This window comes from Chiloscyllium punctatum, chromosome 6, assembly GCF_047496795.1.
Source record: "Chiloscyllium punctatum isolate Juve2018m chromosome 6, sChiPun1.3, whole genome shotgun sequence".
NCBI classification, from domain to species: Eukaryota; Metazoa; Chordata; class Chondrichthyes; order Orectolobiformes; family Hemiscylliidae; genus Chiloscyllium; species Chiloscyllium punctatum.
In genome coordinates, this window is record NC_092744.1 from 61,440,287 (window position 1) to 61,452,073 (window position 11,787).

The following is an 11,787-nucleotide window of genomic DNA, read 5'->3' on the forward strand; positions in this document are numbered from 1 at the left end:
GATTTTAGAATGTGGGAGGAAGCTAGTTAGAAATACAAAACTAGTAGCAAGAGTTTTTAATGGTATTAAGTTCATGAGTCACGTAAGTTATTATGCAGGCAGGATATGTAATCAAGAAGGTGAATGGGGCGCTATATTTTATTATGAGAGGAATTGAACATAAATTTAAGGATGCTATACTTCAAATATACACAGCATGATAAGACAGCCTCTCACCTATTGTGTGAGTTTTTTTTATGCTTAAGGAAGGTTGGAAATACATTAGATATGATTCAGAACAGGTTTACCAATATTGAGGAAGGGTCTGAGAAAGGGTCACTGGACCCAAAACCTTAACTCTGATTTCTCTTCACAGATCTGCCAGACCTGCTGAGCTTTTCCAGCAAATTCTGTTTTTGTTTACTAGATAGATATCTGGCATGTATGATTTGCATTGCCCTATGAGGATAGGTTGGACAGGCTGGGATTATGTCTGCTGGAGTTTAGAGTGAGGGGTGACTTGATTGAAGTATATTATATCCTGAATGGTCTTGACAATATGGACATGAAAATAATGTTTATTCTCATGGGTGAGACCAGAAATGCCAAATTTAGGGTTGTCCTTTTTAAGACACTGATAATGATTTATTTTTTTCTCTTGGAGAATTCTGCAACTTTGCAACTCTCTGCCTCAGACGATGGATGGTGAAAGCAAGGTCGTTGATTTTTTTTAAGCTTGTTAGTGTAAGGGAATCAAGGGTTATCAGGGATAGGTGAGAATCTGGACTCTGAAACACAAAGAACTTATTGAATGGCAGAACAAGTTTGACAGGTGGAATAGCCAAATATTCTGTGTGGTTGTATATCCCTGGATATGTTGCAAAAGGGTGCTTTATTTAGGTCAATGTCCTAGATGCTGCATCAATAATTTCCATTCCATCATAAGATCATATTTAGGGGAGTTCACTGATAATTGCAGAGTTCCAGTCACAGCTCCCCTACATGTGAATCCAGGCAACATTAGTACTTATTAATGGGAAGTAATATTTTCATCATACAATTATCTGGCAGTGACCATCTCTAACATGATACCTTTAAACTCCTCTTGACATTTAAAAACATGAGCATTATTAAATTCATCCACCACTGATATTCTGTGTTCAACATTGATGAAAAGAACATGAGAACATAAGAACTAGATCAAGAGTGGGCCGTCCAGCCCTTTGAGCCTGCTCTGCCATTCAACAAGATCATGGCTGATCTTTTCATTTACTGCGATCCTCTTACCTATGCATTTACTGTATCCCTTAATTCCTTTATTGTTAAAAAAAATCGACCTTAGCTTTAAAAATATTTACTGAAGTAGGGTCAACTACCTCACTGGGAAAGGAATTCCATAGATTAACAACCCTCTGGGTGAAGAAGTTCCTACTCAATTCAGTCACAAATCTGCTCCATCTAATTTTGAGACTCTGCCCAGTTGTCCTAGTTTCACCCACCAGTGAAAACATCCTTTCTACTTCTATCTTATCTGTTCCCTTCATAATTTAACATGTTTCTATAACATTCTCCCTCAATGTTCTGAATTACAATAAATATAATCCCAATCTACTCAGTCTCTCCTCCTAAGCCAACTCCCTCAGAATCAACCTCGTGAACCTCCTTTGCACCCCTCTAGTGCCAGTACATCCTTTCTCAAGTAAGGAGACCAAAGCTACACACTACTCTAGGTCTGGCCTCACCAGCACCCTGGACAGCTGCAACATAAACTCCCTGCTTTTAAACTCAATCCCTTTCGCAATGAAAGACAAAATTTCATTTGCCTTCCTAATTACTTGTTGTACCTGCAGAACAAACTTTGTGATTCATGCACAAGAATACCCAGGTCCCTGTACATAGTGGCATGCTGCAACTTTTTACCATTCAAGTAATAATTCTTTTTACTATTACTCCAACCAAAATGTATGACTTCACCTTTATTTACATTGTATTCCATCTGCCAGACCTTTGCCCACTCAAAAATGTATCTATGCTCCTCTGCAAAGTTTCACCGACTCCTGCATACTTTGCTCTGCCACTCATCTTAGTGTCATCAGGACCCCAGGAGGTTACCATAAGACCATAAGACATAGGAGTGGAAGTAAGGTCATTCGGCCCATCGAGTCCACTCCGCCATTCAATCAGGGCTGATGGGCATTTCAACTCCACTTACCTGCATTCTCCCCGTAGCCCTTAATTCCTTGTGACATCAAGAATTTATCAATCTCTGCCTTGAAGACATTTAGCGTCCCAGCCTCCACTGCACTCTGTGGCAATGAATTCCACAGGCTCACCACTCTCTGGTTGAAGAAATATCTCCGCATTTCTGTTCTGAATTTACCCCCTCTAATTCTAAATTCCAATGAATACAATCCCAGGATCTTCAGCCATTCCTCATATGTTAGACCTACCATTCCAGGGATCATCCGTGTGAATCTCCGCTGGACATGGTCCAGTGCCAGTATGTCCTTCCTGAGGTGTGGGGACCAAAACTGGACACAGTACTCCAAATGGGGCCTAACCAGAGCTTTATAAAGTCTCAGTAGCACAGTTACAGTTGACACCCTAAGCCTAACTGGTTCAACAGCTTACCTATGGCAACAGCAGCAGGTTAAAATTTGGGTACTATGCAATATATTAGTCACCTCTTGGCTCCCCAAAGCCTTTCCACTATTTACAAGACAGAAATCAATATACTGCACTTGGCTGAATGTGTGCAGTTCTAGAAATATTATGTTGTTTGATACCTTGCAGGACAAAGTAAAATTAGTCCCCCATCCACAGACTTAAATATAAATTTCCCTTATCACCAGTGCAGTATAGCAGTGCTGTATAACAACTGTATGCATTCCAACTGCTTATCAAAGTTTTTTCAACTTCCCAACTCGCAACCTCTCCAATAACTAGCAGATGGTATCAGTTTGTAACTCTTCCCATCATTCAAGTGCCGTAATTCAAAGCAGGTAGTTGACCACCATCCTCTCAAAGGCAATTAAGAATGGACAATGGCCTTCCCAACACTATCCATATGTCCTTGATGAATAATCTTGAAAAGAAACTGATGGTAAATCTTTATGACCTCAAGATTTGCTGCTTCTGAGATAAGAGGAATGAGAATTTTATTTGTAGTGTTAGGAATGAGCAGAGAAGGAAGGCAGGCTATTGAAAGGGGTTTGTCATTGACAAACTGCTGGAGTGAGATACAAGTTAGGTACATGAAAGGGTTAAGATGTGGTTAGGTCCTTCCACACCTCTGCAACATTTCCACTTGCCGCAGCCATGGTTTACAGAAGACTGTTTTTAAAAGCTAATGTGGTCTTTAATTGGTATCAATGAATTGTGATTTCTTCAGTGATCTCCCGAATACAAACAGATTGCAATCAATTAGGCATATTGAATTTTTTCCTCATGTTACCATCTTTTTCATGCTTCCCTTTTATATTACACTACACACTCTGCCTTGCCTAATGATCTCCCACACCAAATTCCATTTGAGTTAGTCCAAGCCCATATGCAGCCCTTACTGAATGTCTAGGTGGCTCACCCTAAACCGTGAAACATTGAGGTGGAAAAAAAAGCGGGAGATAGTAAGTCAGGAGCCCGTCCACTTGTGGAACTCGATGGAATGGAATTGACTCTATTGACTGGTTATTCTTTAGGTTCTGCTGAAGCCCAAGTTTAACCCCTATCCCAAAGCTGCATGTCCCTCATTGAGAATTAACACTGTTAGTTCAAACCCCCAGGAGATTACAGTTGGCTCATTGGCTGATTTGTGATGTAGAGTGATGTCAACGTCATGAGTTCACTTTCTACACTGACTGAGGCTACCATGAAGGACTCTCCTTCTCAATCTCTCTTCTGGCCTGAGGTGTGATGACCCTCAAGTTAGACCACCACCAGTGGTCTCTCTCTAATGAGCGCAGCCCTCTGGTTTGGTGAGACTATACTGACTTTATCTTATTGGTTATTCCATCCTTTTATGTTCTCCCTATATTTCTGTCTGCTTCCTGCAGTGGGACTCCGTTATCAGTTCATGTTTGCACAGACAGTTATGATCCATTGTTCCAAACGTATTCTAGATGCTGAAATGGCTCCAGCCTTTAGGTGCCATTTGCTTAACAGCAGAGATTGCTGTCAGTGGTGGTTCCTGTCCATTCCCGGGAAAAGTTTGCAAAACAACAAGAGAAGTCACTTGTGTTCGGCCCAAATTTAGTTCCGTGAGGGAGCTAAAGGAGATTGAGTTAAAATAGCGCCAATGTGTGCTTTTTGTTTCTGCTTTTGAAAGTGTCAGTGTAAAGTGGAGGAGCAGGAGTGTGTTGATTGGGAGAGATTCACGACACGCTAGGTATTTGAAAATTCAACAATACGTGCAAAATGTACAAGGACTAATACTTTTTTTATTTTCTTGATGCTACTTTATTTTCTTCTCGACTTTTCACAAGGAACCGCAAGACAATAACCATCTACTTTGGGTCAGTTAAGAAAAAAAAATAATTTTATTTTTAAATATAAATCAACCAAGGACGCGTTTCTACGAACAGCTAAGAATGGGCAAATGTTCTAACCAAAGGAATGCCTGCACACTTCAAGGTTTAAAACAGCTTCAAGATGAAAAGTAAATATTTTCACTGCTGAAATAATGGTGAAACGACTCATTGCAACGACTTACTTCACACAATAAAGAGGTTTTATTAATCGTCATTGTCCATCAATCTTAACTATAGACACCTTAGCTAAGTAGGAATGTCAATCAGAGTACAGGCCATCGTTTCATTTGCTCACAGACACAAATAAACCTTTACTCTTCAGTAACACTGTTTAGTCAGGAAGGGCGAGCATTCCTCTGTTTAATTCCTTCACAGAGCCGTCTCGGTTATCCTTCTGTTGGTTTAACAATTCCGCCAGTTTGTGGATCATCAGCGAGGAATCTTCACCATCCTGCTGGGTTCGAGGGGGGCGGTCATCGCTGCCTGCAAGCCCGGGGAGCTGACTGATGAGCGCCAACATTTCCGCCGCTTTCCTCGGGTTGACGCCGTGCAGGGGGTCGCTGAGCGGTTCCCGGGAGCCGCCGCCTGCCTCCGGGCGCCGTCCGCCCACAGGGGCTGAGTCGGCCGCCAGCAGCCTCTGCAGGTACCTGGCCAGTTGCTCCCCGCCACGGCCGGTGCCCTCACTGGAGCCCAACCCCGGAAACCTTTCAAAGGGGGAGACGGCGGCGGGTCCGGGCGGGGGTGGGGGCGGGCGGTTCCTTGTCGGCTGCTGGAGCAAGTGTCCATCATCCAGCCCCAAGATGTTCAGGATGTCTTCCGGACTGAGAGAGTCCAGGCTGCTGCCTGCGGCGCCCTGCTCCCTGGTGACACTCTCTCGCAGTCTCTGCTCTTCCCGGTCCGAGCTCCCTTGCTTCCTTCTCTCCGCGCCTTGCACTATCTGCAGCAGATCATCCGGCGCGATTTGGAGCCTGTTGGACAGGTCCACCAGCTGGTCCATGAGCCGCGGCTCCAAGTCCCCCTGGGAGCCTCTGAGCTGTCTGCTGGGCGCCTCCCCGTTCCTGTCTGTCTCCAGCTCCCTTCTCGCCTGCTCCTCGTCCATTCGGTCTTGCAGCCGCTTGTAATACTGCAGCATCAGGTCCGCCGCCGCCTTGTCTTTCTCCATTCTCCCCCGTTCCTGGGAATCCGGCTCATCCAAAGAATTCCTCGCGTTGATTCCCGCTCGCTCCGACTCTCTGTCCAGCTCGGTTTCCTCATCTTCAAACTGCACCTCTTTATGTTGATGCCGGTTCTTCATTTCCACCGAGTCTTCCCCCTCCGCCAAGTCCTCATAGGCAAACTCACTGTCCCGGGAGGTATCATCTTCCTCGTCTTTACCGAAGTGCTCTTCCTGCAGCCTCTCCCGTTGCCTGGACGGCTCGGTGTGTCTGCCGAGTTCACGGAAAGCAGACTCCAGCGTGGCCAGACTTTGGGGAGTGTACTCTTCCTCTATAATCTCATTGGTGCGTTTATAGGGATTGATTCTGTAGCTGTCCCCTGGAAAAGCCACGCGGTACTTCCTTGGCAGGTCCTGCCTCCGGCCGCTTTCAACCAGGAGTCCATCATAATCCTGCAGGTTACCATCAGTCTCCTGCGGCTGTGGGCTGTCGGTGTTGTCATTAGCCTCGGCGTGACTCTCTGCCTGCAGCAGTGTCTTCAGTAAAAGCTTAGCCCAATCAGCCCTGCCCCCGTCCAGAGATTCCCTGTTGGTGTCTGACTGCTCATTCTCTTCATTATCTTCTTCAAACTTTCTCAAGAGGGCTTCTTGAACGGGACGCAAAATACCTCGCTCGTCATAGTCTGGGAGGGACGTGTCTTCACTGTTTTGTCTTAAATTCTCAATAAACTCTAGGGCTTTAATCATATCCGGGTTAGGATAGTTGTACATTCTTTCTGTCAGAGTGCTCGGATCATATCTGTTAATCGGTACCAGCGAAGCAGCCTCAAGAATGTCTGAATAAAGTAGGATGCTGAGGGTTAATATTGTGCCGCTTGGAAAGGTTTTTAACATCGCCATCTTTATTGTGGTGCCTCCAACTGGTAAATGCAGAGGGGAAAAAAACACAGCAAAAGGATTACACAAAAAAACATTAAAATTTAGAAGTATAAGTTGTAGAGAAAATGTAATATCATTCACACTTGGTATTTGAGCTAAGTATTCCGTATAATACCAGCCTTTCTAACACTTTACCCTTTACGATGGAAAGTGGTTTAACAGGAAAACCCGATCGATTTACATTAACTGAAATTGTGTTCAGTCGATTTGACGCGTGGCTTCCCGACTTGCTAAGATTTTCTTTTAATGGAAATGTATTGCACGCATTTAGGCAATTTAACTCGGTATTTGCCATCGGCTGCATGCTAATTCTATTTGTGTAAATGCTAAATTCATCTCGCATGTTGTTTTCACCGCACGTTTCACCGCTTCTCGAAATGCTGCAGTGTTTGTTCCCATGGTAACAGGCGTTTCATTTTGTCTGGTACCATTGGAAGCTAGGTCAGAACATTTCTTATGCGCAACGACCGTGAAATATGAAACAATATTACTGAATTCCGTGTGTACGCGAATATATTTCAATCCTAGACTTATTTTGAGCATGTTATGGAAGAATGGCCCATAGCTTTTACTCCACCTCACTCAGCGCCTGGCTCCACTTTACCAACTTCGGTTCAGGGGTGTTGGCGCCGTCCGTCCGGAGTTCACGATTTTGTTTTTATATTTAACAAAAGGCTTTAAATAAAAGAAAAAAACATCAGCTCAGTTATGTGTATAAACGCAAATATGCTGCAGATTTAACCAATAAAGCGAAGAGAGCAACACCTTTCCAGAGCGCATCAGGTTGCAATTGAAGAACCAGACGGTTAAGAGGATGAGCAGCCTGGAGCTGCATCCTGGGGGGAAATAAAATGGCTGGGATCTCTTAAACGCGTTGTCAAGCTCACCTGCGAGTTAAACTGGAGCCCTTCCGGCTGAGAGCATCTTTCTTGCCGGCGTCTCTCGAGCAAGTGGGGAACTGAGAATTTCAGCAGCCGGACAGCTCCCTGTTTATAAAGCAGCCCCACAACAAGTCAGAAGCACCTGACCCTGCGTCAGCCAGCTCTGACGCCAAGACAGCCTTCCCTGTGAATGCGATCGGGTAGCAGACTCCAGTACAGCCCTCACTGGGAGGTCGCAGAGTGATTAGGATAGGAAAAAAGACAACATCAACTACGTTCTGTCTGTAAGATGTACACGCAAAGACGAAGAGCCACTGGGAGCTCAAGAAAGATTACTTCAAGCCTGACCTGAACTTTGCTGCATGAATTTCAATAGATCTTATCCCAGCTTTTCTACCCCCCACCTCCCCCACCCCCCAATCCCCATACCTCACATATATTTGATCTAAAACTCGGTTAGATTTAATCGGCGAACGTATCTTTTCATGTGAACTGCACTGTAACTGCAGAGATGAGATTTTATTTTGCTCACACTGTGATTCAGTGTACTTTTGTGATGGCTTGACATTCGTCAGTTCCTTTGCACTTACCTTGTGACAGTCCAAGACCGAGCATCTTGCTGGTTCGGGTGAATTCAAAATGGCTAAATGTATGCCTTGGAATTGCACCAACACTTGAATACGGATTGGTCAGCATTGGAAAGAGATATCCGTTAACAATTTGACCATGGGCACTCGTGGAAATGTTAACTTTGGCTTTCAGATGCTGGCCTGCGTTAACATTTCCAGTATGGAAACTCGTTTTGAGTTGTCAACAATCTTCGATTACTTGTGCCTTTCCTTTTTATCGGTGACCTTGTTATTATGTATGATAACATGAAAATTCCGTTTGCTGCTGCATTCCTCATTTGTCTCAGAGTATTATGCATGGCACATCTCTCTCAAATTGTTTGACAATAAGTAGCTTTCTTTATTTTCTGTGAGATACAGATTTTTCAGCTGAAATTGGGGTGGGGCGAGGGGAGGGGTAGAATCATTGGGAAGTTGTTCTCCATCCGTTCAAATTACACTGCTCAGAAGATGTCAACTTTCAGTAGATTGAACAGTTTCTGCCATTATATACATAGATGGAGAGATAATTCTGGAAATACGGGTGGGTCAAATTCATGCTTCCTTACTATAGCTAAGAGGAATGCTCCTTCACTAGAAGTAAGCAAAAAAAAACCTCTTGCTTAGCATCTTGTGGCCACATGTTTCCAAAAACCTGGCCTAGTGGGGAAGCCAGAAAAAAATCACAGAGCAGACCCTGATGACATAACTGAAAGCCATTTTATATATTTACAGAGGGGCACCCGGTGTAAGGACCAAGTCTTTGTCACCTGCACAGTTTGAATTCTCTATTCAAATAACAAGAGACATGAAACATGAACAGAAATTTAAGAGGTTAATTAAAAAAAAAGACTGAAAAATCAATTCAACACAAGCACAAAGTAGCTTTATGCACATATTTTCCAATCTTTAAGAGATGCTGGGACATTTCGATCCCTGTGTATCCATAGCCCATCACTCTAACGTGTCATGACACACCTTGGTAACATTCTATTGCCAGAAATATTTGGGAAATTACAAGTCCTGCTGGGACTAACACAAAGCTTTCCACTTGCACATGAATGGATTTGCATTATGGATTAACATAAACCAAATGTATACCCCCATCCCTAGCTCCCCACAACACCAGAGCTCTTCTAATATTGTGTTAAATACATAAATTCCAGTTTGTAATCCATCTGTAAGAAATACTGTGATAAAAAATAAGAAATTGAAATAGGGAGGTAGGAGCAGCAATAAACCAAACTCCGATAACCTACAACTCTGATCTAGGTAAAATTATCAGCCATTCCTTGCAGCAGAGAAGGAAATCCAATAGAAAGATGCCCATTATAAACTGAAATTCCAGACTGGTAATCCTGGATTAGCTGAGCTTGTGTATGCTTTTGATATGACTCAAAAGCCAAATAAAATGTAACTAGGCCGCACTGGAGTGCAAAATCATTAGCAAGCCTGCAATGATGCTGTAAAATGGTCTCACCCACATCCTGAATGATTATGCACTAAGAAACAATTTGAAGGCAGAGGAAACTGGACTGCTTCACTATCTTTTATGAAAGTTCTCTTTAATGTTTAAAGTGAAATGTGGTGGTGGAAAGTGAAGCTCAGAGAAAGCACTGAGGATGGCAAAAGCACAAAATGTGCCCTGGGTGGGGGATTTCAATGTCAATGGCAGCAGTACAACTAATCGAGTCAGTCAGATCCTAAAGGACAAAGCTGCTAGTCTAGATCTGCAGCAAGTGGTGAGGGAACCAGCAAGAGGAAAAAACATATTTGACCTCATCCTTAGCAATCTTCTGGCTGCAATGCATCTATCCATGACAGTATCAGTAAGAGTGACCACTGCACAGTCTTTGTGGAGATAAAGTCCAGCCCTCACATTCAGAATAAACTGTACTATGTCACTGTGCTAAATGGAACAGACTTCAAACGTTCTACAATTCAAGACTGGGCATTTGTGAGGTGCTCTGGGCCATCAACAGCAGCAGTGTTGTACTCCAGCAAAATCCACAGCCTTATGGCCCAGCATATCCCCAATCAACCATTACCATCAAGCCAGGGGACCAACCCTGGTTCAATGGAGAGTGCAGGAGAGGAGGACAGGAGCAGCACCAGTCCTACCTGAAGATGAGGTGTCAACCTGGTGAAGCCACCAAACAGGGCTATTTGCATGCTAAAAAGCTCCAGCAGCTAGTCATAGACAATGCTAAACAATCTTATAAAGAATGGATCGATCTAAGTTCTGCAGTCTTGCCATGTCCAGTCCTGAATGTGGTGGGCAATTAAGTAACTTACTGGAGGAGGAGGCTCCACAGATCTCCCCTTTCTAAATGATAGAAGAGCCCAGAACATCAGTGCAAAAGATAAGATTCACAGAAATCTTCAGCCAGAAGTGTTGAGTGAATGATTCATCTTGTCTTCCTCCAGTGGTATCCAGCGTCACAAATGCCAGTCTTCAGCTAACTCAGGTCGCTCCTCATGATATCAAGAAATAATTGGAGACACTGGATATTGCAAAGGCTTTGGGCCGTGACAACATTCCGGCAACAGTACTAAAGACTTGTGTTCAAGAACGTGCTGCTCCCGCAGCTAAGTTCTTCCAGTACAATCATAACACTGGCATCTACCCAACAACGTGGAAAATTGCCCAGGTATTTCCTGTCCATAGAAAGCAGGACAAATCCAACCCAGCCAATTACCTCCCCATCAGTATACTCTCAAGCATTAGTAAAGTGATCGAAGGTGTCATTAATAGTGCTAACAAGCAGCACCTGCTCAGTAATAACCTGCTCAGTGATACCCATTTTGGGTTCTACCAAGGCCATTCAGCTCCTGACTTCATTACAACATTTCAAACATTTTTTGAATTGATTTATTGTAGTCACATGTACATAAGTACAGTGAAAAGTTTTGTTTTTCAAGTAGTACAGGCAGATCATAGCAAACAAGAACATACAGATTATATTCCAGAGGTAAGAGTGACAGCCCTTGACATCACGGCTGCATTGGACTGAATGTAGCATCAAGGAGCCCTAGCAAAACTGGAATCAATGGGTATCAGGGGGGAAAATATCCAGTGGTTGGAGTCATACTTGGCACATAGGAAGATTGTTGTGGTTATTGGAGGTCAGTTATGTTAGCTTCAGGGCATCTCTGCAGGAGTTCCTCATGTCCTAGGACCAAACATCTTCAGCTGCTACAGCAGTGACCTTCTCTCCATCATAAGGTCGGAAGTGGGGATATTTACCAATGATTGTGCAATATTCAGCACCATTCATGACTGCTCAGAGACTGAAGCCATCCATCTTCAAATGCGACAAGATCTGGACAATATCCAGCTTGGGCTGACATGTGGCAAGTAATATTCACGCCACACAAATACCAGGCTCCGACCCTTACAAATAAGAGACAATCTAACCACCGCTGCTTGATATTCAATGGTGTTACCATCAATGGTGAATCCCCCACTATCGACATTCTAGGGGTTACCATTGACCAGAAACTCAACTGAATTCACCATATAAACTCAATGGCTTTATGAGCAGGTCAGATGCCAGGAATACTGTGTGAGTAAATCACCTCTGACTCTCTAAAGCCTGTCCTTACCTAGAAGGCACAAATCAGGAATGTGATGGAATACTTCCCATTCGCCTGGATAGGTGCAACTCCAACAGCACTCCAGAAGCTTGACACCATCGAGG

The 11,787-nt window shown here is 43.7% G+C and overlaps 1 protein-coding gene across 2 annotated transcripts; it reads right to left on the bottom strand.

Annotated features, from left to right (window-relative positions):
• Nucleotides 1-4,495: 4,495 nt before the first annotated feature.
• Nucleotides 4,496-7,661, bottom strand: LOC140479011 (secretogranin-2-like). 2 transcript variants are annotated; one of them, XM_072572773.1, is made up of 3 exons: nucleotides 7,485-7,661; nucleotides 7,175-7,272; nucleotides 4,496-6,578 (listed from the first exon to the last, which is right to left on the bottom strand). In XM_072572773.1, the coding sequence occupies exon 3, from the start codon at nucleotides 6,556-6,558 to the stop codon at nucleotides 4,837-4,839; it is 1,722 nt and encodes a 573-aa protein (XP_072428874.1). In that variant the 5' UTR covers nucleotides 6,559-6,578; nucleotides 7,175-7,272; nucleotides 7,485-7,661; the 3' UTR covers nucleotides 4,496-4,836. The 2 variants fall into 2 exon arrangements, with proteins under 2 accessions (XP_072428874.1, XP_072428875.1); XM_072572774.1 differs by lacking the exon at nucleotides 7,485-7,661 and adding an exon at nucleotides 7,363-7,444.
• Nucleotides 7,662-11,787: the final 4,126 nt, after the last annotated feature.